We start from the raw sequence: 27,993 nt of genomic DNA, 5'->3' as shown, positions 1-27,993 counted from the left end.
GGTGTTTATTTTTAGGCTATGTAAAATGTATCTCATCAATATAGCTGTACGTTTTTAGATGGTAAGTTAGGTATTGAATGATGGTTAGTTGTAATGGATCCAACTATTTCGTGCGTGTACAAATCTTTTATCAGCTGTGTCACATTTGGTTTGAATTCATTTAAAGTTTTGTAGCATATGTCATAAATTAGAGTGTAATTTTGTTACCCTAATTAGATCCCGTGTGCCTACCTCATGTGAAACGTGATGCCTCCTGCTCACAACAATTAAACTAACACATGCCAGGATACAAAGAAACCTTTCTGTGGTAAAGAAAGTTGCTAAAAGAATGTTTCTATATACTATTTTTTTTTTTTTTTCGGGGACGACTGTGTTATATAGGGTGATGCATAATAAACATGAAATAAACAGGAAGATATAAATGCTGTTGATTCACCCATACACACTTCTGTTGAAAGGTTTGAGATATTAAGACTTATTTTTTGAAAGAAATAAATTATTAATGATGCATTTAGTTAATCAAAGGTAATGCTTTATGCTTATCAAAAAATATAAAAAACATCACGGTTTCCACAAAACATTAAGCAGCACAACTGTTTTCTACACCGATAATAAGAAACCTTTCTTGAGCAGCAAATCAGCAAGAATGATTTCTGAAAGTTCATGTGACGATTGCGTAGTGGCTGCTGAAATTTCATCTTTCCATCTCAGGAATAAATACATTTGGGCAGCACTTCATTTTAAGGTGTCCTTGGTATACATGAACTATTATAATAACAATTAATTGTGCATAATTACATGCAAGTAACCCAAGCCGAACCCAAACCCTATTATTACTTTAGTATTTAAATGTATAATTACACTGTATCAAAGACAGCTTATAATAAAGTCTAACCTACATTTGGGAATATATAATAAAATACAGGTATTCTGAATGGTAAGAATCCAAACTTCTGAATATTACTGTATATGCTGCTGTAAACACCAGTCTCATGACATGAATGGGACTGCTGGATTTCACAGTGCTGTTCATACTTAAGTCGTTATGTATATATTATGCTATTAATTATCTTTAATCATTCTGAATGATTAAAATGTTTAGCTATGATTTGCTGACCTCTAGTATGCTGAATTTCTTGTCAACAATGTATTACTTAAAGCATTAATTTACGTTTTATTCTAATAAAGAAATAATACTCATTTGCAATACGTTGTAAAGAGAGAGAATTAGGTCTGTTGCCCAATGTCATGTGAGTCATTTGTTCATGCTCAGGCTTGTAATAGTTTTTTTCCAAAAAACGCCAAGACGCTTCCTCCTTGACTCCGGCACGCGCACTCGCGCGGTCTCTCTGCCGGGCACGCGCTTGTCTGGTAGTCCAGCTCTGCTCAAGATCACCTGAGCATCAGTCAAGACGCCTCTCTGCTCGGACCCCAAACCCGGTGGACGTTTTCTAGTGGCAAAGATGAGGCTGTCGCTCGCGTTTCGCCATGCGCATCGGAGCCACGCCGGCATACGACGATCGCGAGCGGGTGTCGGAGCGTTAAGCTCGGAGAGCAGACTCAGCGCGGTTATTTATCCGAGGGTTCGGGAACTTAGTTCGACCGGCGGTACGAGTGAAACGGCAACCAGTTTTAAAAGTCAACCACGAAAAAACGATGGACCGCTGTATCAAAGTGCTGTCCGGTAAGAATAAAACGCGTGATATCAAGCCTCTAAACCTAAATACGACAGAACTTTTATTTACTAAAATGCTCTGAATGTCTTTTGTGATTGTAACGGGTTGGTCTGTATTTAAGAAGACTTGACTAAATGATCTATTGTCTCGGCGGTGATTTGTTTCCACGTGCTACCGGTGTTTGGCCGCCAGCTGATGTAACTTCTGCCTCCCATTAGTCTTCGTCTGAACACCCTTTAATATTAACATGCGGTGTGCGCTCATTCAGCCGCATATTAACATGTTACTGTATGATTTCAAGGTTTTTTTGTTTTTTTCTTTTACATAAAAGTGACTTTTGTTGAAACTAGGGTTGAAAACATGTCGTTTTAGGTCAGTGTTACACTACATGTCCTCATTTAACCCGCTCCCCTGGCGGGCGATCACGATACTGACTTTATTCACTGATTCAGTTAGTTACGCGTAATATCAGATTTGGCAAAAAATAAAAACAGGAAAAGCGTATTTTAAAAAAAAGGCATGGGAGTATTTTAACACAGGTTGAGTTCTAACCCCATTATTAGAAATAATATTGCTACACCAGTGTAATTTCTGTCATACATGACGGACATCTCCAGTGTGACATTTGTTATAAGGCTATAGAATAGAATTGCAGAAGAATTTACAAGACAACTAGTTTAATAAATGGGTATTATAGTTATCGAACTGTTACAACAATCCCCTAAAAAAGTCTTTAACAGATGGTCAATGTACACAAGTTCCACAGTTTCCAATCAAAACCTACAAGTGACCCCTAAGTATCTTTTCGATGTCTGTAAACGGAGTCAAAGGTCACGTATCTGCTTCAAAGCATTAAAATGATCAGTAAAGATGCTTACAAAATTGCAATACAACCCGCGATAACACAAGATAAGTTTATCTGCTGATAGTCAAAATGTGTTAGCCAACATTCTTAAAATTGTTATAATCAGCTGAGTGAATACGACTGAGTACTGTTTATTTATTTTGCAATTATTACTTTCTGTCATGGTTAAAAACGGGACACCAGTTGTTATGATTTGTGTGGCAGAGATGGCGGGCACAGGGAAAAACTTGTTTAAGTGTTCGTAGAGGTTGAAGATCTACTTTATTTTTGGTCGTATTAGCGATCATTGTGTTAATATAAACTTGCAGTGTATGCTCTGCTTTTATCTGAGGCTCAAAGTCTGTGTTTCAGAGACTAAAAACTAAAAAGCAGACAAGAACAGGCAAGAGACGGAGTGCTGTTTAATGTGTGCTCAAAATTGATTTGTGCCTAAAGAGCAGTCAGGAGTGGATAATGGAGATGTTTAAAATGCATATCAGCTTCATAAGCTTAATAAGTAAAAACAAAACCAATCTTGTTCTAATTGTATCGTATGTGTCTTATATTGATTAAAGTAAAATGATTCTTCTCTTAGTGGAAATTGTTAGTCGTTAAGAAGCATGTTATTACTTTTGGTTAAATATTCTGTGTGCTTATTAATGATTGAATTAATCTGTGTCCGTCTCGTTTACAGTGACATTGTTCAGAGAAGCAGAGTGGAGCTTAAAGCTATGAAAGAAACTAACCCGGGCCTCAAGCCTACACTGGCTATCATACAGGTGTGACGTTCTGCTCAGATAAAGAGTTGAAGAGCACTTGTGTGTATCCGTTGCTGGTTTGAAAGCTGGTTTTCTTTTACTTATGATAGGCAGGTGAAGATGATAGTTTGCTGGAGGTGAATAAGAAGATGGCTGGAAAGGTATAACTGTTTGTCTTTCTGTCCTGCATGCAATAAATAAATCAGTGCATATAACATAAATTGTTACAATATATTTTACATTATTTTTTTGTAGGTGTTTTGCTATATATATAAGACAAATTGGAATGCAAATTGTTAGCTTAAAGAGTGTTATTTACACACCGGTTTTGTATCCTCACAGATCGGATTGAACGTTATGCAGATTTGTCTTCCACGCCACTGCACAGAGGAAGAGGTCAGTGGTGCCGCAAGTTCTGCAAATTAGAGTAGCATTTGTGATTAAACAGAAACTATCCTCTTTATTCCACAGGTGATTGAGGAGATCTTGAGATTAAATGAGGATTCTCGTGTTCATGGTGTTTTTTTGCACCTTCCTCAGTCCTTCCTCTCCAAAAGTGTGCGTAATGCCATCAAGCCGCAGAAAGATGTGGATGGGTAAGCTACAGTTTTTTGTTGTTTTTATGCGTAACTAAACATAACTTTTTGCCATAAGTACCACTGGTGGTTGATTTGAGAATTTCCTAGCTATGAATATTTCCCTTCTGCCTTGATATTGTATTGCATTTATTAAAAATAATTGTTTTCTTATGACAGGGAAGGTATGGGGAAATTATTTATTGTAGTATAGTTTTAAATACATTATAGATACATTTACTTTATTTAACTAAATAAAGTACAAGAAGTAGTGTAGTTTTGAGAACCTGAATGTTTTCCAGACAAAGTCACATAGGCCTGCATGTGTTTGCAGGGTCTCTGATCTTAATGTTGGCCGAGTGGTGTTGGGGGATCAGAGAGACGGCTTTGCTTCACCTGTAGCTGGAGCTGTGCTGGAGATGCTTGCCAGGCACGGTGTGTATCGCTTTGTTTATTACATTTACATTCAAAAGGTGAAATCTTTCAGAACTAATTCCACTGAATGGAGTACTAACATATATATATATATATATATATATATATATATATATATATATATATATATATATATATATATATATATATATATATTATATAACTAATTTAAAAAGCATTTAAGTATTCAAAACTTAGATATGTTATTTAATATTTCAAATATGAATATGTATGTGTATGTATGATATATGTATGATGTATGTATATGTGTATATATATATATATATATATATATATATAATCATAACTTTCATTTGGGTGGGAGCTAGGTTCAAAAATATTTTCTGGTTGTTTATCTTATAGAATTGTCACTACTGAAACGTATCATTGTGTCATCATCAAAACAGAATACAAATTTCAATACAGTTATGCAGTTTTTTTCTGTTTTAGTATGTGAGTTAAAGTTCTGTACTGCCATGTGGTTGCTACCAAAGCATTACCGAAAATGTGCCATCACTTACAAAACATAGGACGTCTTGTCAAAAATAAATTATACTGAATTATGATGTTATTTAAGATGTTATGATAGTTTTTGGTTCATGGTATATTCTAAATAATGAATACTTAACTTTTTGCTAAGAAAATTTGGATCGAAATACAACATTTCATAAATTACTTTGCTTTTTTTTTTTTTTGCTGTCAAGTTTTATCAAACTGTGTGCCAGCTACATTTGTGTTTATTTCTGTCCAAAAATGTGAAATATTTTGAACACGTGTATAAAGTATGGTTATTTATAGTGAATTGGATAGAGCCAGTTTACATAGACAGTATTATGTTTTTTTGTAATACTCCTTTAGATGCCCCGTTGATCAGTAAAATGGCAGTGCTGGTGGGTGTTGAGGGACCCCTCAAGGCATCTCTTCAATTTTTGCTGCAAAACAATGGCATGATGGTGCAGACCTGTCAGTGGGGTTCAAAGCACTTGCAAAAGCAGGTAAAGTGATAACTGGTAGACATCTTTAAGCTGTTTTGGGTGCAATTTGCTATTTTCTGCAGCAGAGGGCAGTGCTGCTTTGTTTCAGGAGGGACATCTGGATAAATCATATGAGGCATATACTAATTTATTTCTCTTTCTTTCTTTCTTTCTTTCTTTCTTTCTTTCTCTTTTTTTCTTTTAGATCTTGGATTCAGATGTGGTGATATTGTTAGAGACTGACCACAAAGGCCTCCCACCCACTTGGTTAAGACCGGGGGTGGCTGTCATCAACCTCAGCTCAGCTCTAATGGAAGATACATTTCTTCAAAGTAAAGAAATTAAACTTGACACACGTTATAACGGTTGCTTTTTACTTTGCTATTCATAAAACGTACAGATGCCTTCTTTACTTGAGGAGTGACATTTGAGAATCGAGGAAACTATTATAATTGTAGTAGCATGGATGTGAAAGACAAGTATGTGATTCTTCTGAAACCAGTTAAGTCTGGCACGCAGTTTTCTTCACCTTTCATTACCTGCCATCTCCAAGAGACCTTAATGGATATAGAGGCCCATGCTATTTCCTCTCTAACCCACAAATTCCATTAGTGTGGGAACATAATAAGACGCCGCTAATTGTATTTCCTTAGATGCTTAGTCTGGGCCAACTTTTCATACTTTTATATCCTAGAACACCGTGACAGTTGGGAGCACAGGGCTGAAGCTGAATCTGGTGCAGAAATTGGGCCTCTAAGTGCTGTGCTAAGAATGCAGGTGAGAGGCCTGATGTTATTTCTCCTTTCTATTCAATTTCTTAAATTAGGACAAATTATTATAAATATTGTTACATTATCAACATCTGTTAAATCTTCAGAACCCGTGATTAACCAATGTAAAGATTAAATGATTTGACAGTTGTTATAAGGTTAATGTATTAAACATGTTTGTGTACATAATTATGCCATGAATGAAACTGTCTTTTTGAAGCGTTCACTGAGATGTTTGTGGCTGTTGTTGTGATTTGCCAGAATGTAGTGAGGAGCAGCAAGAGGTGGATACAAGAGCAGCAGTACCAGCCATGGAGGCTTCGCCCGCTAAAGCTCCAACCTCTCTCACCTGTGCCTAGGTACGAGCGGCCATGCCTTTTAGTTTCAACATTACTCAAATCTTGTTCATTTGTGCACAGAGCTAACTGGTGTCTCCATCTTTCTTTTCTCATGTTTCTGTAACCCACAGTGATATAGAGATCTCCAGGGCACAGACTCCCAAACCCATATCCCAGCTGGCTAAAGAGATTGGCCTCGTTCCAGAGGAGCTGGAGGCCTATGGGAACACCAAAGCCAAAGTCCATTTGTCCCTCCTCAACCGCCTCCAGCATCAGCCTAATGGCAAATATGTCCTGGTTGCAGGGTGTGAAATCACTTTTTACTTTCACTGAAGTTTAATTAATGTCACATTACTAAGTGTGCGATTACGCTTGGAGGGTTTAGTTTGATTGGTTTGGTTTCTGCTACGATACAGGTGTTGGAACTAGCAGATGTCATGCAGTATTTAACATTACTTTGACTCCTTTGCATATTTCATAAGCTTTTAGTGAGCTTTAAGCTGGTAAAAATATGTCCATATATATGTACACACATGTAACAATTACAATTAGTCTGACACACAGCATTCTTTTGCATATTTGGTAAGATTTATATATATATATATAAAAAAAAATGATATTACTCTTATGCTTTTTGTTTTGTATCTGTAGATTCGGTCATAAAAATGAATGAGCAAACCAGGAGTAAATGTATAGTATTTTTTTTCTTTCAGTTCAGACCAAGAGAACCAAAGTACAAGTGCAAAGTACAAACATTATGCACTGTATATAACCCAAGTGAGAGAAATAGGTTAAAAGCATCAGGACAGTGTTTGTGTTTTCACGCTCACGTCCGTGAACACGTTTGTACTTTGCCTCTAAATTCCTGGAGAGAGTGATTGGTGGGCCTATGGATCTTATCTACCGCTGGCTCTTGAACCCACCAGGAGCCTCCCTTTCATCCGTGTGTGTGAAGCGTGGCTCGGTCAGCTCCAAATAGGGGCCCAGGGTCTCTTTCATGTGTGTGGGGAATGCGCAGACCCCTGGCTTTATCAGCAGCCCCTTCCCTCTCCTTAACTCTCCTTCTTTAAGTCCCGCTCTTTGTTCTGCCTACAGACGCTGTGAAGCAGCTCTGCCCTCCCCACCCAGCCTACTCAATTACTGTCAGCCACTGGCATGCCTTTACTGCGCTGCCAAAAGAGCCGCTCCATAAAGACCGAGAGAGAGGGAGGATGCTGATGGGGAGAGGAGTTTGCCGGCAGTCTAATGTACTTAGATCAGAGGGAAAACGAAAAGAGAAAAGCAGAAGGATGAATAGATGTATAGTCACAACCTTCTCCCTTTGAATGTGGGAAAGCATGTGTTGATAATGTTCTCGGTCTATGTTTTTCAGTATAACTCCCACTCCTCTGGGTGAGGGGAAGAGTACAGTGACCATAGGTCTTGTCCAGGCCCTCTCTGCTCATCTTAAGCTCAACTCTTTTGCTTGTCTGCGACAGCCTTCTCAAGGCCCAACGTTTGGTGTCAAAGGTGTGTTTTTTTTGTTTGCTTTAGCTTAGTTTGATATTGTAGTATATAGATATCAATAGAAAACGTGACAACATTTCAAGGTATCACAGGTATTGTAGTTTACCTTTCTAGGGTTTTAAGGCACTGTAACTTGTAAGCAATTTACAGTGTAATTTTACTATTTATATTATATACATATGTATTATATATATTTTTATATATATATATATATATATTTTTATATATATATATATATATATATATATATATATATATATATATATATATATATATATATATATATATATATATATATATATATGTATATGTATATGTATATGAATCAGTCACTTGTAATGTTTTTGTTTGATAGTTTGGATGCTGCCCATTTAGACGGTGCATAGCAAGGCAGTTCACTATATTTTGGATCGAGTTCATGTCTGGCTTTATCAGACGTATTGTCTTGTGTTTTCATTGCTGTGTGTTTGTCAGCCTGCTTCATTATTTTGTCTCCCTGCAGGAGGAGCGGCGGGTGGGGGATATGCACAGGTCATTCCTATGGAGGAGGTGAGTGACTACAGACATCCTGTCTCCCGCTATCACAAAGCCCTTTCCCTAGTATGCCACCACTGATGACAGCCCTTAAAACACACACACACACACACACACACAGAGTTATTGAGACTAAGTAAAATAAAATGCAGTGTCCAAAACTTTGAGACCACTAGAGGTTTTGTGATTTTTTTTTTTTTCAATTTAATATTTTTTTTCTCATTACCAATAAATATCAGCATATCATCTTAGAAAAATTTCAGTGTAAAAAATAACTAATTTTTTTTTGTTATATGATACGTCTAAATAACAGCATGCATGTAAATGATAAGACTTTTTATTTCTAGTTTTATATTACATTTTTAATGTTTTCTGTTATCTCAGACCTTTGGACAACACTGAATGCTTTTGTGTGTATGTGTGAGAGCAGATACTTTCTTTATCACAAGCTTCAGAAAACAACTTGCTCACTCTCACTTTTTTTCCCCCATTCAGTTTAATCTCCACCTCACAGGAGACATCCACGCTATAACCGCAGCCAATAATCTAGTGGCGGCAGCTATCGATGCCCGCATTCTCCATGAAGCTACTCAATCAGACAAGGTAAACAACTGCAATCATAATGTTTGGGTTCACACAGCACTTGGTTAGGTTTCCCAGAGAGTTTCATACATCCCTGGGATGTAAAATTAACAATATAATTAATCAATAGTTAGTGTGTCATTAAAGAGTATTCGTTCTGATTTCTGAAGTTAATAATTGCATAATTATTACGTTTTGTGTCTTTTAGGCCCTGTACAGCAGACTAGTTCCGTCTGTTAATGGCGTGAGATGTTTCTCTCCTATACAGATGGCTCGCCTACAAGTGAGTCTGGAAAAGACTTTTATTACTTGTTAATATCATCGTCATTTAACATGGAAGTTTTTTAGTGGTTCTCAGCAAATTTCCAAGGGATCCTCAAGATTACATAATATGGCTTACTCCCTTCAATTTCTTATTTTAATTCATCCCCCTTTTTATTGAAGAGCCAGGGCTTCAATGGTCTTGCAAAGCCAAATTTGAAGTGAGGGTTTTTGGGGGGGGGGGTTTTGACCTTGGAAAGGTATTTTGTGGCCAAACTAAATATTATTCCTTACCTTTAAGATTTATCCAATAAATGGTAACCCTGAAGAACATTTACCTCTTAAAACATCTGGAAAATAAAAAATGTTGACAACCGGGAGGTAAAAATGTTGAGATTTGTAGAAATTTGGAAGCAGTTCATCATATAACCAACAGGGGTCCTCATGCAGCTTTTGCAAAAATGAGCAATTCTTTCTTATTAGACTGTAATTCACAGCAAGTCTAGCTGTTCACAAGTTTCACTCTTTTTGTGTAAGTAAACAAGTCAAGTGTTGTGTTATGTTGGCTGTGACACCAATAAGCTGAGAGACTCCTCTAAACACAAACTGTTTATGTTTGCTCAGGGACAGGCTGGGTTGACTTACATTTTGGAAAGGCAAAGCTGGTAAATTTACAAGATTCAGAGATAAATCTTATTAAAAAGATAGTCTCAAAGATATTTACGACTGTACTGAGGCCTCAAATAGCTAAATATTTGCAATTTGGGAAAAACTCCTTGATTCTTTTTCTAAATCTAGGCCAAAACTAACTGCAGTAATGAAAATGCTTTAATAGTAGAATTGTTTCATATGAATGAACAGCTCTTTCTTTATAATTATCACTGCTCTTGTTTCTGTTTCCTCTTCACCTATGTTTTCAGCGTCTTGGAATAAACAAATCTGACCCCAGTGACCTTACACCAGAAGAGGTCAGGGCATTTGTCCGTCTTGACCTTGACCCTGAGAAGGTCACATGGCAGAGAGGTAGGAGCTTGAGCAACTTAGATTGCCTCCCTGTTCTGCATATGGTACGTTCTTACAAGAATCCCTTGATGCCTGATGAGTAACAAAGAGATTTCGTGATTGTGGTACAGGATATGTGATGCATAAGACAGTGAGCTGAAGCATGACACAATATGTGGCCACTGGAATGCTTTTGCCACATTTGACTGTTTGATTAATGGTTAATGGGAAAGCACTATAAACTAGCCATGCCGTTGCTTCTGAGAGCAATTTGTGAGGACATGTCCCTCTTGAACACATGCAATAACGAATCTACTCTTTACACCTGGAAGGCATGCCAAATGTAGACCTTCTGGTTTTGGTTATGGCGCAGTGCCGTCTGATAGCTACGATCACTAGGGGATGAGATTCAGCTGGATTGGGGTGTTTCCCGTTTTACTCGCGGCCGCCTGGGAACATCTGTTGCCTTTAGCCCTACATTCAGAAGATAGTGCTTCAGTGACTGATGGGATATTTACTCTGTCGGTTCAAAAGTGCACACTAAGACGAGGGGCCTGGAAGATTAAAAACAGTTTTACATCTCTCTCCTGCTGCGAATGCGAATCTGTGTGTGTCTGAGAAGGTCTGACAATCCATACAGCTTTCTCATAGTGACTTTTCATTAATGTAATGTTTAAACCATTAAGGTTTCCCATGGTCTATTATGGGAAGATATCATTGTGAATAATGGTATTCGGACTACATCTTCATGGTTGTTCTATGTTTATTAATCACTACTCCGATGAAACAATTTGGCCGTATGTTATGCTGTACTTCATGTACGCCGTGTTCTCACAGATGGGTGAATAGAAACAGATACACAAGAGGAATACGAGACAGCCAGAAAGCAGACTAAACCACTGTTGTAATTTTTGTTGCCCGTGACATGTTTAAAATGAGGCTTATAATAATTGTTCAGTGTTTCTATGAGAAAATACCAGAGGGTTGAATTCTTTCCCTTCCAACTTCCTGGCCCTTAGGGAGTTGTGTTTGTGTCTCGTACTGTACCCTCCTACATTCAGTTTGGCTGCAAGAAAAAAAAACACAAATGCAAAAAGTCTTTGAGGAATGCATGCTTATTGCAAGGTTATGGTTTCACTTGGCGTCCATCCCTCTGGGTCTCTTTAGGTCATTGGTTTTTGGGATTCATTCGATTGCCTCATACATCTCCTCAGCAGTGACTGCAAAATCAGTTCAGCTTGCACCACTTAGCATTCAGCTGAGTTCCCTCATGACGTGATTCTCTCCAGCCATTGTCTTCAAACACAACCCAAGCCAACCAATGTGATGTTATCACAACCTCATGAAAAAAATATTGCTTTTGTTAGGAAAAGATCCTACGTCTTGTTTCAATTGCAAAACTCACTCAGATATGAGATTTGTCATTCCGTCAATTTTTTTTTTTTTAATGCTTTTGGACAGTTTACTCTTTGATGAACTTTGTCCTATATACTTCATGCTTATTCTTCTGTACAAATGGAGATTTTAATACTGCACCATTTATTTTGACTTCTTCTATGGCACTTCAACAATATGTCATTTTATAACTTAAATGCTTTGCTTCCTATTTATTGTAGATCCTACAAAGTACATCCTTACTTTTTGCGTTTTAAAAGGTAGAGAGTCGTACAGATTAGAAATGACATGAGGACCAGTAAATGAGCACATCGTTTATTTTTAGGTAGAAGCATAGGAGTTTGATATTTTGTTCTGTTTTCTCTTAACATGTTTTTCTGTTTCAAATAGTTGTTGATACCAATGACAGATTTCTGCGCAAGATCACTGTTGGCCAGGCTAACACAGAAAAAGGCCATGCTCGCCAGGTACGTGCTTTAAACTTTTGATTCTATTAGCCAACATTCAAATGTGATGTGTAGAAGTGTTGTCCCTTTTCCTTAGTGTTTATTTATTTCTTGTTTCCCTTAACTGGCAAGTCTTCCAGTATGTCAAAAGCCTCCCGAATTAATGACAAATAAAGAAGAGAACAGTGTGCACCTCAGTGGGAAACAATCTAAGTAAAAGAAAACGTTTCATAAAGGCGTTACTGCGCACATTTACTGTAGAAAAAGACCCTCAGAGCTGGTCAATCATGCTTTTATTTGTCTCCCACCCACTGTACCAAATCCACTGAAATGTGCACTACAGCCGTGTACTGTTGTTCTTGAGCAACATTCAGTATACTATAATGTTTGTGTATTTTGGAAAGAGAGTAGAAGCAAGTGTGTGTTTGAAATAATAAAAAAAATACCACTAAAGCGTGTTTCCTCAGGCTTTGCAAACATTGACTTAGGGTAGATCATCTCAGCAATTACGGTGCTGTAAATGCAGTTAAATGGCAAGAAATGATGACACAAGTGGTGTGTATTAAGCGGCCCATCTCTCCTGATAGGGCATCTGGCCACCACTCCTCTGCTCCCAGCTGTTTTATTGGGGGAGTATTTATTAGCTGAGAGTTAAACCAGGACAGCTCGGTTTTTTACTCCAGCTGGGATTGTCTTGGACACATGTGGGAGCAGTTTACTGTATGTGATAAAGAACCAGACTTGGCAGATGTTGCGTGTCTGTGTTTCTGACAAATCTCTCCACAGTCTATATCGTGACGACTCATTTTGATAGAAATCACCTAAATCATCACTGAAATATATTTGTGCTTGTCAGTTTGTGATCTTGCCCTCTCGCTTTTACAGACCCAGTTTGATATTGCGGTGGCCAGTGAGATCATGGCTATCCTTGCTCTGACAGATGGACTGGCTGATATGCGGGCCAGGCTGGGACGTATGGTTGTGGGCAGCAGCAGAAATGGCAAGCCGGTCACTGCAGATGACTTGGTGTGTGAGAGTGTGTTTGTGTGTGTGTGTGAGAGAGATAGAGTGAGCTCTGTTAAAGGAATAGTTCACCCAAAGAAATTCTGTTATTAACTACTCACCCTCATGATGTAAGAACATCATGAAAAACAAGTTAAGATATTTCGATGAAATCTGAGACCTCTCTCAACTTCCATAGACAGCAAGGGAACTACCACAATCAAGGGCATGAAAGGTAGGACATCATTAAAATAGTTCATGTGACATTAGTGGTTCAACCTTAACTTAAACAACTTTAAAATATCATGGATGGACTATTTGAAAGTGGAAGTGACGTGAGGCCAGGTATGGTGCCCGGGGAGCAGTTGGGGGTTCAGTGCCTTGTTTAAGGGTCTCACCTCAGTCGTGGTATTGAAGGTAGAGAGAGCGCTGGTTATTCACTCCCTCCACCTACAATCCCTGCCGGACCTGGGACTCGGGTTACAGGTTCGATTCTCCATCCATTAGGCCTTAACTGACCACAGATGACATTTTAACAATGTCCTGCATTTCTGGTCTTTAAACATGTCAGTTGTTTCTATGCAGGGTCAGAAAGCTCTCAGATTTCATAAAAAATATCTTAATTTGTGTAACGAAGATGAACAAAGATTTTGCAGGTTTGTAATGACATGAGGGCAAGTCATTTATGACAATTTTTATTTTTGGGTAGACCTTCCCTTAAGCGACTTGTATATAAACAATGATTACTAAATATAATTCAAATATAATGTTCATGTTGTCGAGGTTCCAAAAACAGCAGTGTGAGAATTACACATTCATGAAAGAAATATTTAAATTATTTTGAATACATATAATTTACATTTATGTACAACTAAGTGTATTTTTGTGACACTTGTACTGTAAGCAGTATAGAAGAACAGGATGTTTAGCCATCAATCGTAAACCATCATCGTCATTTTCATGATTGTGACAGACTGACAGATCTATCTTAGAGACCTTCCAACAATTTATATGAACGATATTCTGATATTTTTTTTTCTCTTTGGTTTTCATAGGGTGTAACCGGCGCTTTGGCAGTCCTCATGAAAGATGCTATCAAACCTACACTGATGCAGACACTGGAGGTGAGACCTCTTCCCTGTTCCTGCACCCCAAACCCTCAGTATCTTTTACACAGTCGCTCACTTGTGTGCTATTTTTCTTATTCTGTCTCCCACACATGCACACATAACTGTCCTATCTTGATGGAAACTCCCAAACTTGATACTCTCAGCGTTGGTGAAGTGATAGGATATTCGAGGCATGACACAGAAAACACACACTCATACAGTAACACATGCACATCTGGTTTTGGTTTGGGCTCAGTGGGAGTGTGTCTCTGTCTTTCACTATCACACCCTGAACGCCACAAGAAAACTGGAAATGAGAAATAGACAGTGGTGAAAAGCCTGATTGTTGGAATGCCTTTCATCTTTATGGCTTTAAAACATGCTAATGACTAATGATGGATGTTTGGTGTGTGCAGGAGTATGTTTTTGTGTGTGAGATGCACAAAAGTTACATGTTTGTAGAGAGGGCCACAGAATTGCTTTGTGAAACCTTTCCTGCCCGGTTTCCTGTTTCTCTTATGGGGAGGAATTGTATCAGAGCGAATCAGGCAACACAGGGTTGTGGGAATATTCTGTTTGCATGGTGTTATAATGTCCCTGTTGGGATTGGGATGTATGCGCGTGTGTGTGTCGGTGTGTGAAAGAGTGAGAGAGGAAGTGTGTGAATGACTAAACAAGAGGATGTGCATTTGTTCACAGATGGATCTAAGCCTGTTTGATATAGACTAAAGATGGGAGATTTGTTGAGATTGTTGGAAGAAAATGTGTCTGCCATTTTTATATTTCATTTATTTATTTAAAAAAAAAAAAAAGTTGTCTAAATGTAACAACCTTCCTTTAGACATTAAATCTTAAATCTATTTTAAAATAAGTCAAGAAAGAAAACTGGCATTTAAAACAACAATATTACTGTTTTACTGTATTTTGGTACCAAAAAATGTATCCTTGGTTAGCATAAAAACTTCGAAATATTCTGTATTGACCTAATATATTATTATATGTGTGCATTTGTGTTGTTTAAAAAATGTTTGAAAAAAATAGTCATATAACTAGAAGAGTACAAGCATCAAAATAAGAACATTTCGCCCATTGCATAAGCATAGCTACTCTGTTCCCTATTCGTCGTGCTCACTTGGTTTTTCCTGTTTTTTCACTTTCCTGGCATTGGCATGTCAGATCTTTTCTGTTTTCCACACTTCCAGTGCAAAGGGCTCCAAATCTTTCCTATTCCATTTTTTTTGATATCATAGTTTTTTTCTGCAAATCTTTTCCAGAGGACAGTTCACTGTAAAACCATGCACTTTCCGTTCACAGTCACACATAAAGACCATCACTCATGCATTTATATTTACTTGTTGGTAGGCTGCCAGATATGTCCACTTTGTGAGCATATTCGTTGCAGTGAATTGATTTGTTGATCGATTGATTGTTTTTGCAGATGGAGCAAAGTTCCTTGACCTTCAGAATGGATTGATTTGGTTGTCTTTAAACCTGGTAAAGTTATTCAGGTTATAATGAGCTACACATTGTCAAAATCCGTGTACACTTAATGTGTATCACATTTCATCACATGTATATGAGGGTTCTTAAAGGCTCGTAGATCAAAACCATACAAACTTGTCTTGTGCAAAAAAAAACCTAAAATGTAGTGATACTAGAAAATGTAGACTCTATTTGATTAAATGCAGCACTCAATCTCTGGCAGGCTTGTGCAGCTAATAAGGTCACGTCTCAAAATGAACTTGGTTCACTCACTTCATTTAACTCATTAATGTAGAATATTGTGTAATGTTTAGTATATATTAGCACCTGCAGAGAAAGTGAATAAAGGATGCTGGGATGCAGCGATAAAAGTTAGGTAAATAATGGAAGGTGGTCTCATTCCATTTGATGGAGTTTTGTATCCTTTTCCTGAATTTAAATGACTTCACCATCACTCCATTCTTTGTTTTGTATGTACTCCCTTTTCCATCTTCCTGCACTCTCTCCTTCCTGTCCCTTCAACTCCCAGTGTCACTTTCCAGTTTTTGGTTACAGGGGACCTCCAGGTCATCAATTCAAACCTCATATTTTCACAGAGCTCTAAATGCTTTTTATCTTTTGATGATGAATCTAATTGTTGTTGAATAAAAATCTCAACCACATATGTTTTGCACAAAATTGACCACTTAAATCCTATATCATATATATATAAAATTTCACCAGTAATTTTCAGGTAATTTTGCACAGCGGCTAATATGTGGTATTTTGGGATGCAGGTGTGACTTTAATGGTTTGCATTGATGTTGTTTGTTTCTTTGTCATATCAGGGCACTCCAGTGTTTGTGCATGCTGGACCTTTTGCTAACATCGCCCATGGAAACTCCTCTGTCTTGGCAGACAAGCTGGCTCTGAAACTAGTTGGAGAAGAGGGCTTTGTTGGTGAGTGCACAGACATACAGTATACACACACAAACACATTCGGTAACACACACACTGCACCTGCTTTTTATAGCCATACATTCATTGACCAGAGACCAAAAGCTATGTTGGGGGTAAGTTTGAACAACAATAGAGTTCTCTGGTTCAAACCAGACTCCTGCTTACAAAGAACTGGCGTCATGCAAAATTTGATGCCCCCCACAGAATTGTTATGCTTGAACCCTAAAAAGAAGCCATTTATAATGCCTGTTTAAAAACACATTCGTCATGTCTTCTTCTAATAAAATAGCCTTTTAAAAATGAAATTCAATGTATATACATCTATAAACTTTATTTTAAGCAATGCAGTCCTGTTTTTATGAAACTAATAGTTAAATTTATGTAGATGTAAAATTTTGCTGTTATTAAAAGCTGAACCTAATTATTCCTCTGTGTCAGCACACCTAAACATACATGACTTTAAAAACCCAAACACACACACACTATCTTGCCATCTCTACTTCACTTTATCACTTCCTCTCTTCATTTTGCTCTCATTCCTTTGCTCCCCTATATTCTTTTTATTCTCTATCCCTCCCCTGCCCAGCGACATGCCCCAGACACTAAAAGAATGCTGGGAATGGCGGAGGCCCTGTGGTCCACACTAAGAGCAGTGTAAGCTTCACCCCCTCATTTAAGGACAAGCTGAAGTGTGTAAGCCCAATGAAAACACTGCCTACCAAACCAAGCCAAGCTGTGTTGAGTTACAACTTCTAGAATTTCAGATACTTTTTGTTGCACCTAAGTTTCTGCCAGCGTGTAAATATTGAATTCTTCTGAAAGGGCTACATGATTAATCTAAATAATGCCAAAATCACAATATGGCTTAGTGCGATTATCAAATTGCAAAGGCTGTGATTTGATTAAATATATGTGCTGCATATTGTAGAGTGAAGCATGGCACTACGTTTTTATTCACGCATAGCTCATAACACTGTTTTCATCATCTCAGCGGCTCCGTTCCCCTCTCCTCTGCCAACTATCTTGCTGCACTTTTAATGAGAAGTGTTTAGAAACTGATGACAGCAATTAAAGCTATTTTTTTTTTTTTGAAAGTAAAGAAATATTGTATTTTTTCTGTTTTACAGTAAAATGGTGAGACTATTGTTACAATTAAATGTAGTGTTTCTAATTTAATAATAATCATTATTTCTTATTACATTTTTTTCAGATGAAATTACAATTAGATATTTTCCCCTCTCGAATTGTACAGCCCTAGAAGCTTTACTAAAGGCTCATGGGGAGGACAGTAAAAAATGAATTGTTCGATTTACTCTATTACGAAAGACAAGCAGCCCTGCCTTGTGTTTGAATTCAAAGAAGTCCATATTAGACTTGGAGCATCAGCCTCAACAAACAGCAGGAATGCTGAGAGTTGTTGACTTTTGCAAAATATCAGCGAAGGAGGGGGACGTGTGTATGCGTTACCTGATGCCAAGGTATGTGTGGTATGTAGTGTTTTTGCTGCGGGTGAGAGGGAGGACGCTGCCTATCAGCTGATTATACACAACAGAAGCGCTTCACAGGAAAACCACGCAGCACTCAGGAATACCAGAGCAGCTTGTTAGTAACCTTTAGTCTATTCGAACCAAAATCTCTGCTCCCATGCCTCAGTCTCACTGATGCTCTGATAACAGAGTTCTCTAAAAGTTCCTGAGGGGAAGCTACATTCTCCACACCTCACATTGCCTTCTGTACCTGGCTGGTGTGTAGGCCACTCGAAGGCCTGGTGATGTACACTCGTTTAGAGCGAGTCTCAGATATGGTGGTTTAATTTATTAAAGCATCTGTTCATCCCGAGGTCATGAGCACTGCCTCCAGAATACTCCATGGATTTTGGCCTTTTTTCACACACAAACACACAGGGTATGCTTGCATATGTGTTTCTTCTGTGACTCTACACAAAATAAAATGATTAAGTTATTCAAATGAATTTTATGTGGTTGTTAAATAGCACATTCGGGTTTGTTGAAAATTCAATTTTAAGTGCTTTGTACCTCCTTTTCATATATTCTTTTTCCTGAAATGCTTATTTCTCTACATGACTATCTTTCTTCTTTCGTTTCTACCTGTTTATCTTGCTGCTTCTTCTTTCTTAACTAATTATTCCTTCTGTCCTAAATATATTTTCTCTCCTAGACTTATTCAGCCTCCTTTGACATGCTATTAAAATGAAAACACAAGATTTCTTAAATTCTGTTTAGATATTAGTGACCCTGAACCACAAAACCAGCAATAAGTAGCATGGGTTGTTGTATGGATCAACATTTTTTTTTCTTTAATGCCAAAAATCTTTCTTCAGATTTTCAAATAGTTGTATCTCAAAAAAATACTATCCAATCCTAAGAAAACATACATTAAAAAAAAAAACCTTATGACTAGTTCTGTGGTCCACGGTCATATTTGTGGATCTTTCCCTCTTATGGTACTTAAAGTTAACTGTAGGTGACTGTGACCTGATGCATGTGTGACTGAACAAAAGACTTATCTTCAGCAGATTATCGCAGTTCAAAACTGAATGCCAGACTGCCACACACACAAACATGCAGAACCTCAGAAAATATGCCAGAGCTCTCTTCTGGAAATAACAACATTACCCTTCCCATTCCCTCCTGCTCCAAAAGCCTGGGAAGTTGCAGAGGAAGCTTGCAGGGTTCTGGGAAAAAGGATACGTGGAAATACTCCACACATGTTTAACCAATGGCACATACACACGTTAATACCGACTAATGCAAACGCAAACAATAGATGTCTCTCCTACACAAAACAAATAATACTTGCAGGGGAAAAACCTCTTAACAGAACAGTTTGGGATGATCATGTCACTACTGGCAGAACTTCAGTGTAATGATGTTCCCTTGATCACTCATTCACAATAACACACAGGGTGCTTACACGCTCAGCCTTAAAAGATTGTAATTATACCCTAGTCATGAATGAATGGCAATAACTCTCTCTGGAATGCAGGGACAATTACATTACTGTATAACTGTTGGTTGTTTTGTTTTTTTCGAATGTGTACGTGTGAGAAAGCATGTGTGAGTGAGTGTGCTCTTATCCGGCTCTGTGAAATAATAATAAGTTCTTGATGCAGAATGTTTATTTACTTGCACAATAGAGCGGTTTATTTATCAAGATCTCATTTGAATAAAAGCTTTCAATTTATTGTTTAAGTCCCTTCTTCTTCCCTGTTCAGTGACTGAGGCTGGCTTTGGCGCAGATATTGGCATGGAGAAGTTCTTCAACATCAAGTGTCGAACATCTGGACTGAAACCTGATGTTGTGGTGCTTGTAGCCACTGTACGTGCTTTGAAGATGCACGGGGGTGGACCAAATGTAAGTGTGTATGTAGCTATGTGCGTGCTCACACATCCTTTTATATGCCTCACTGCTTTAAAAATACATTTCGGGTGTTTACAACTTTTTATATTTATTGTATGTTTGAAAGGTTACAGCTGGTGTACCACTGCCAAAAGAATATATCAATGAGGTAAGCAATGTTTATTTTTCCACTCTTGTGTGAAATGACCATATTTGTAGAGCTAATTGTTTAGTGATTTAATTTTAGTATAAACAAATTATGTGCTATCCTGCTCCAACAATAAGTGGCGATGTTGCTCCCCAAAGGCAGGATGAAAATAAAAAGTGTTGGAAGGAGGTAGGGGAGTGAATGAATGAGTATCTGCCCCACCTTGTTCAGACAGAGGCCCAGAACACATCACCCCCCTCCCCCCTCCAGCTCTGTTCTTCCTCCCTAATGTGGTTTGTGTTATTCAATTAACAGGGTAAATACAATCTGTGTTGTTGAAGCTAGAGACACAGAGGCGTAATGGGAGTTGTAGTCTAAGAAATACCGTACCTGCTTTTCTTCAGTCTCTCTAAAGTAACCCCAGCTGAGAAAATAACTCGAGTGCTTAAGCTAATTGTGCGGTTCTGTAATGAGAAACAGAAAGCACCAAAGCATGTCTCCTGAGCTTTGGATCGCTATTCTTTGTGACTGGTTCTGCTCCATGAGCGACAATTTAGTTGAAAAAAAATAGCAGGAAGTTTCCTCTGGAAAGCTCAGCTGGTGAGATGACGTTCTCCAAGACAAACCAACTCATCCTCCTAAGAAGCCTGATTAACCATTCAGGTCCAGCTTTTGATGAGATTTTTGGGCTTTCCATTTTTTGTCTTGTTAATTTTTCCAAAGTGTTCTTATTTGATATCTTAAAAGGATTTAAACAAAATTTAGCAACTTTCGATGTTTTTTTTCTTTTTATTTATAATGTTTACTTTTTCTGTCAGAATTTGCAGCTGGTTGCAGACGGCTGCAGTAACCTGAAGAAGCAGATTCAGGTCGCTCATCTTTTTGGAGTCCCTGTGGTTGTTGCTCTTAATGTCTTCAAGTAAGAATAGGTCTATCTGAAAAATTAACTGCAACATGTATTTTCTTACCAAAACACAAAAGAAATAGCCATGCTTGATGTAAACCAGAGTATCAAGAATTAGAGGGATAGTTCACACAAAAATACAGTTTGACTTGCGTTCACAAGAGTATCATAAAGCATTACAATTACATGTCAGTTGCATCACTGTGTACGCATGGTCAGAAAGCTCTCGGGTTTCATAAAAATATCTTAGTCTTCCGTGGGTGATCTAAGATCTTACAGGTTTGGAATGACATGAAGGTAAGTAATTCATTAATTACAATTTTTGGGTGAACTATCCCTTTAATTTTTGATACTCTGGTTTACATGTTATTCTCACAAAATGTTTCTTTGCAGTCTATCCGGGAGGTTTTTTTCCCAATTTTTGAAAAAAGAGCAAAGTGTTGTTTGCTCTGTGATATTTGGATTTACCCTGTCAAAACACATGACATTACTCTTTCTGTGCAGGACTGACTCTCATGCAGAGATCGACCTGGTATGTCGCATCACAGAGGCTTCTGGGGCCTCAGCTGTTGTGCAGTGTCATCATTGGTCCAGAGGTGGGCGGGGCTCTGTTGAACTAGCACAGGCTGTGAAGAAAGCTGCATCTCAGAAGAACCATTTCCAATTCCTGTACAATCTGCAGGTGAGGCCAGACACAGTTAGTTCTGAAAAAAATACTACAAGCTAAGACGGAGCAAATTGACTCTGATGGCTGGTTTAAACATGATCCTATCTTGTACGATGAGTTAAGTGTTGCTCCCATTGTGTATATGTCTGGTTAAGGTGAGGGGCTGTAGGGCTATCAGCTGGTTTGAGTTAACCTTAGTGAGTTTTGGAGGTTGTGACTTTGATTAAGTGATGCTATGAAAGGCGCAGTAATTTCAGCTCTTGGCTTCTGCTGTCTTCTGTTATCCTATTAGGCTGGACACTTGCTATCCTAGCTGGATTTATGACCGCCAGATAGGCGGAAGCTACAGTTTAGAGCTGAAAATTAAATTGGGAATATTGAATTATTTTGTTCATTTCCCATCTTTTACTGTCTCGTTCTGTTAATTAAGCCATGTTTTTTTACAGGATTCTATTGAGGAGAAGATTCGGACTATTGCACAGAAGGTTTATGGTGCTGATGACATTGAGCTTTCACCTGAGGCTCAAGCTAAGATAGAATACTACAATCAACAGGTGAGAAGGCTACTAAACATAAAAACTGCACATCATTTAGCTTTTTGATTTAAATGTTAACTTTAATATTCAGCATTTATCTTATTGTAATTTATATGCACCAATATAGCAATACATAGTTTTAAAAAAATATACATTTGTTCCATAAACTAGTCTCCATATACTTCATATACGATAAGATCATTTTGAATGATATGTTTGAAATCAGTGGTTTGTTCACTATTTTAAGTTTCTCCATCTTCCGAAGTCTGATGTTGGTTAAAAATGTTTCATGAGCTTTGTGTTGAGTGCTATTAAATAGTTAGATAATCTTGGCCCAGTAGTTTTGAATTACATTCAGTGAAGCAGTTCATCTCACAACATAATGGCAGACAGATGTCAAGAGCCCAGAGACAATGATGTGACTGTCTCTTGTGAATCTCTCACAGGGTTTTGGTGCTCTTCCCATCTGCATGGCCAAGACCCACCTGTCTCTCTCTCATATGCCTGAGAAAAAAGGTGTTCCCACAGGTTTTATCCTGCCGATCAGAGACATTCGCGCCAGCATCGGGGCAGGCTTTATCTACCCTTTAGTTGGAACTGTAAGTGATTATTCTTGAAATCTTATAAAAGCTCATCTTATTCCATTGTTTTATCTACAAAACCATACTTTCCTTCCAGATGTACTTGATGGCTTTCACTTATTTGATGCCATCCACTACCTACCACTGCTGCATTACTTTTCCTTTATTACTTCCTTTGCTGCTAAGTGAATGTTTCAGTTACTAATAGGATCCAGGATTACGGTTGAACCTATGATCTATGACCTTGTTAGGGCTTTTAAAAACAGCACTCATGCCAAAGTCCTCTGCCTTTATGTTTTTGCTCTTTTAAAGCCAATATTGCCTGGCCTAAGGCAGATATATCTCTATGTCTGAATTCCTGACAATGTTTGGTCAAGGCAGTTTTCATTTAATGAGAAATTCTATTGGATTCTCAGTTTGGATTCACAACGAAACCTGTGAGACGGTTTGATTAAGCCCTGTGAAAACAGACCTTAAAGCATGTGTGGTTTTTTTGAGCGAGAGGAGGTCAACTTTTGAATGACCCATGCTTTCCTATGTGTGCTCGCATATTTGTGGTTTTCATTAAAATACTGGATTTTTCCCAATGTTTTCTCTACTTTCCTCCTAAACTCAGCTGGTTTACCTTAGTAACCATTATTTCCATCAGATTCCAGCATCAGGATGTATGAAGCAAGCAATCTTTATTCTCCAATTTAGTTTGTTAATTTTAAAGCTTCGAGTGTAACAATTTTAGATCAGCTTGACTGATTAAAAATGTTGTGTAATAATTTTGAATTGATCATTTTGTGTGGCGCTATTAATTTATTGCATTTTTTTGGATTTTGCATCACATTATAGTGCCCCAGTTGATCGAGTCGGCATTTTTGTCTTTTTTCGTTGTTTTGTTGGCTGGGTGAGGCTTAGGGAAGGAAGCTCATTTCCGGGTTGAGAGTGAGGTCCAGGCTGCAGAGCGAGGTCAGGGTCGGGGTGAGGTGTCTGTTGTGAGGCATGCTGGGAGATGGGTGACTGTGACCCAGCCCCTCCGGTCTGACCACCGCTCTGTCCCCTTTCATCTCCATAGGCCTACTGCGGGACACACGGCCAGCGCACATGACCTCTCACCTTCAACCCGGCTCAGAATTTACTGCCAATCCTTTGAACTTCAGTGTAATCTCTTCATCTGTTCTGTTTTTCTTTTTCTTTCCTCAAATCTATCCCTATTTAGTTTGCTTGCTTGATTATAATACAGTCAGATGTAGTCAGTGCCTAAATTTTAAAACATGAGTTAATTTCTGGTAATTTACTAAACCCCATTTGATCCCAGATGAAAAATCAAGGTTATTAAGAAAAATACTCCATATAGTGAAATAGGTCTGAATTGCCATTTAAGTGCAGTGTATAATGGGCTCTCCAGCCGAGAAATTACAGTCTTATCTAGTGAAATGATCGATTGTTCTCATAAACCAATAAAAATGTATATACGTTTTAACCACAAATGCTCGTGTTGCACCAGCCCAACCTCATGCATAATGTAATCATTTTGGAAAGATGCGTAATGTAGGCAGAAGTAACAACCCAGTGTTTACGAAGAGAATGTGCAAAAAAAGGTAAAACAACGATGTCAGATGAATTGAAAGTTTTTAACATGATTAAATAATGCATGAAGTTGCACATGATACAGTTGCACAATTGTAGTTAAAAAAAAACACATCTATATAATCTATATATGTGTGTGTGTATTTGTTTTATTTGTCCATTAGTTTTTTTTTTTGGAAATTAACAATCATTTTGCCAGATAAGGCCCTTATTCCTCGGCTGTGATTGTGTAAAGATTTTTTAAGATGCACTGTGTATATGTGTATATATATATATGTGTATATATATATATGTATGTATATATATGTATGTATATATATATATGTATATATATGTGTGTGTGTATATATATATATATATATGTATGTATATATATATATATATATATATATATATATATATATATATATATATATATATATATATATATATATATATATATATATATATATATATATATATATATATATATATATATATATATATATGTATGTAAAGTTCAAAACATTTAGTAAACTTTATTCCAGTTAGTTAAAAACATGCTGTGTGGCTCAGGCTACAAGACAGGTGTCTGTTACTTTCAATGCTAGGCCCTGAGGGACAAAGCAGGCATGGGGGGTTACAGGAGGAAGTAACTGATGTCATGCACCAGATATGTGAGGGAGGGGTCAGCCAGAGAACAATGGGACTGAACGGATCTTAGCTTCCATTCAGCTCAGGAAATTTATTGCCCAAATCCGTGTCTGCTGTAAGCCGCACAATGAATTCCTGATGATTCTGCTGGAAGGCTTATGGTGTTTTGGCAACCTGACCACCACACTGACATGAACACATGTCAACAGCAGACTGGTGCAAAGAGCATGTTCAGTAGAAAGTATAAACAGACACAATGGTCTGCGGTAAGGAAAACATGACCCATTTGAAGTAAGTGTTCAAATGAATTAAGTTGCCATTTATTCTTGAACAGTGACTACATAATGGAGTATTGTGTATGGAAATAATTGTGGGAATTTTTTGGCTTAATTTACAATAGCAACTAGATTTTACGTTTATTTGCGTGTCCATGCTCATATGTTGACACACAATGAACTCTTTAACCTAAAGGAAAAAACAAACTGCTAAAGTGCAGATCTTGGTCAATAACTGAAACTTTTATGTTTTTGGTACTGAAGAAATCTGAACACCACGCACACCTTTAAGGGAAATTGCTGAGACAGTGTTGTATTTGGTTTACTCTTTATAGAGGTCAAGCACCATAGGTGAAATGATACCCTTTGTATTGTTTAAATCATCTTCTGAATTCTTGTTCTGAATTTGACTTTTCCGAATTCATCTTTACTCCTTAGTTCAGCCACATTGTTGTCACGCTGAGGACGATACCTTTTGTTAGTTTAACTTGTTTTAGATCTTTTGTATAAAAAAAACAAAAAAAACATTATATATATATCTTAAATTAGTCAATTGATTCATCTAACCTTTCTGTAGGAAAGTGAATTTATTTTAATAAGCTATAAAACAGCTCCTGGGTTGTCATGCATGAGAGAAATGCTTCTTTAAAATATTTAAGGCTCTGCTTGCTACGATGAGGATTTGTTCCAAGAAAAGGAACAGGGTTGGGATGGATGATGTGTCTTCATTCTCATTTAACTTTGGAGAAAAAAAAAACTTAATCAGTCATGAGAAACTGGAGCTGAATTATTTGAGATTCATAACATCCTTGGCTGTTTTGGATCTTTGTATCATAGTCCTCTGTGAAAATGATAGCTTTCATTCTCTGGGCAAGGTAAAATTGGGGGATAAACGATGTACTGTTTTCTTGGTCTGTCTTGGTCTCTTTTTAATGATAATTTAATTAGGATAATTCATTTCTTTGGCCTGGGTCTCACATGTGTGCCAGTCACTTGATTTTAATCTGTGGTATTTTTAAGCTTGTTCATTTTTTGTTTTATATAATCAATTGGTTTGACCACTGGCTATAGATTTTGTTGTTAGGGAATTAAAGCGATGACCTTTAGATTTTTACTATTATTGATGTAATCCTACGTCTCCGTACTTTTTAAAACTGTGTGAAAATTGATTGTTGATATACACTGGCCATATGCAAAAATCAATGTTTAATTCCTTTAAAGTCTTAATGTTTCATCACAATAGTAACAGACACAACAAAATTACTACTAAGGACCACAGTTGTCTCTTTAAAAAACTGCATTCATGAGATGACAAATCTGGTTTAAGTGGTTCCAGTATGAGGTTCTGTTTGTAATTGAGATTTATATGCCGGAGAAGCCATTTGGAGATAACATGATCTTGAAGCTAAATGAATCTAAAGGACATAGGCTAATTGAATCACTCGGTTATTAATGAAAACAAACTATGTATCAGTTATAGTCCTATAGTGGCTAGACTTCATTAAACAAAAGTTTAGTTGAGACAGACTGTTTTATTGTGAGCTGTGATGTTTTGTTTGCACATAGGAACATTTTGATTGCCAGTAATTTCCTTTTCTTGTACACTGAATACTTGTATACTAAATTCTTTTCAGATGAGCACCATGCCGGGCTTGCCCACACGACCCTGTTTCTACGACATTGACCTTGATCCTGTGACTGAGGAGATTAAAGGACTCTTCTGAAGACATTTCTACAGTCCCACACATGCTTTTGTCCGGTAAGAACACAATTAAGAGTGAAAGAACAATGACTTTTTGTGTTTTGCTCATGCCACACAACAAAAAGGTCAGATTCAATTGAATGTACCTAAACATTCTTTCCCCTCTTTCTTGCTTTCTCAGGTGTCCCTTGATGACCACGTAGGCCTTTACTCACATGCCACTGTCACATCCACTGCCTTCTAGCAATGAAACAGTGTTAGATCGACAAACTTTCCTCCTTTGTTTTGCACAGGGTTTTATTTAAACTCATTAACTTCACAAATTTATCAATTTTGTACCTAGCAGTGGCTTCTTGTTTTTCAAAAAAAAATGTTGCCTTACATTTAATTTCTTTCTGTAAACATTTCTGTTTACATAGTGTTTTAGTGTTTACAATTTAATGACGCACAAAAGCTTTTAAACTCATTCTATGTAGCTAAACATTCCATTAATGTTCCAGATTATTGTAACAGTATGCAAGCAAACTCCATTTCTTTCCTTTTATTCTCCTTTCGTTACATTAAACTGTTTCAGATATTTGTTACAGCCAAATACGCCATAATTCTGAAGTCTGAGGTGCTTTTATTTAGACACTACACAAAACAAAAACCAAATTACAAGGTGGTTAGTGGTTTGACACCTGTTCTCTCTCTCTCTTACTCTCTGTTATAAATGACATAAATGAACAAGTGCTGCAGAGATCTCACTACCTGTGAATGCACATTTTCATCATGCATGCGAGTACATGCCAAAAAGTCTTGTTTTAGACATTCCACTGTTATCTGTTATTCTGAGTCGTGAGTAAAGAGGAATTCCATTGACTGTTGCAATAGTTATGTATGCTTGAAAACCTGTATTTTCCCAGCGATGATGGATTCTACAATGAAAAAGGCTGCCAGAACAACATGACTGGCCAGACAAAAATAAAACGATACAGAACA

At 37.4% G+C, this 27,993-nt stretch overlaps 1 protein-coding gene across 2 annotated transcripts; it reads left to right on the top strand.

Annotated features, from left to right (window-relative positions):
• The first annotated feature begins 1,311 nt into the window (after nt 1-1,311).
• mthfd1l (methylenetetrahydrofolate dehydrogenase (NADP+ dependent) 1 like) lies at nt 1,312-27,993 on the top strand. 2 transcript variants are annotated; one of them, XM_043220388.1, is made up of 28 exons: nt 1,312-1,684; nt 3,215-3,299; nt 3,389-3,439; nt 3,621-3,674; nt 3,750-3,874; nt 4,188-4,288; nt 5,147-5,283; nt 5,468-5,594; nt 5,957-6,039; nt 6,294-6,391; nt 6,502-6,675; nt 7,743-7,879; nt 8,379-8,425; nt 8,906-9,013; nt 9,201-9,275; nt 10,174-10,276; nt 12,041-12,117; nt 12,982-13,122; nt 14,154-14,222; nt 16,517-16,628; nt 19,864-20,003; nt 20,116-20,157; nt 20,955-21,055; nt 21,545-21,722; nt 22,154-22,261; nt 22,690-22,842; nt 26,945-27,069; nt 27,194-27,993. In XM_043220388.1, the coding sequence occupies exons 1-27, from the start codon at nt 1,464-1,466 to the stop codon at nt 27,032-27,034; spliced, it is 2,937 nt and encodes a 978-aa protein (XP_043076323.1). In that variant the 5' UTR covers nt 1,312-1,463; the 3' UTR covers nt 27,035-27,069; nt 27,194-27,993. The 2 variants fall into 2 exon arrangements, with proteins under 2 accessions (XP_043076323.1, XP_043076324.1); XM_043220389.1 differs by lacking the exon at nt 22,690-22,842.

This window comes from Puntigrus tetrazona, chromosome 20 (assembly GCF_018831695.1).
Source record: "Puntigrus tetrazona isolate hp1 chromosome 20, ASM1883169v1, whole genome shotgun sequence".
Classification (NCBI taxonomy): Eukaryota; Metazoa; Chordata; class Actinopteri; order Cypriniformes; family Cyprinidae; genus Puntigrus; species Puntigrus tetrazona.
The sequence above is the reverse complement of the archived record's forward strand: the minus strand, read 5'-3'. Positions and strand labels throughout refer to the sequence as shown.

Bases quoted from the DNA above. Each gene is read 5' to 3' on its own strand.
- mthfd1l (XM_043220388.1), top strand. From the start codon at position 1,464: ATGAGGCTGTCGCTCGCGTTTCGCCATGCGCATCGGAGCCACGCCGGC. The intron at 6,040-6,293 runs GTGAGAGGCCTG...GTGATTTGCCAG, and splicing joins GTGCTGTGCTAAGAATGCAG to AATGTAGTGAGGAGCAGCAA. The intron at 12,118-12,981 runs GTACGTGCTTTA...TCGCTTTTACAG, and splicing joins AAAAAGGCCATGCTCGCCAG to ACCCAGTTTGATATTGCGGT.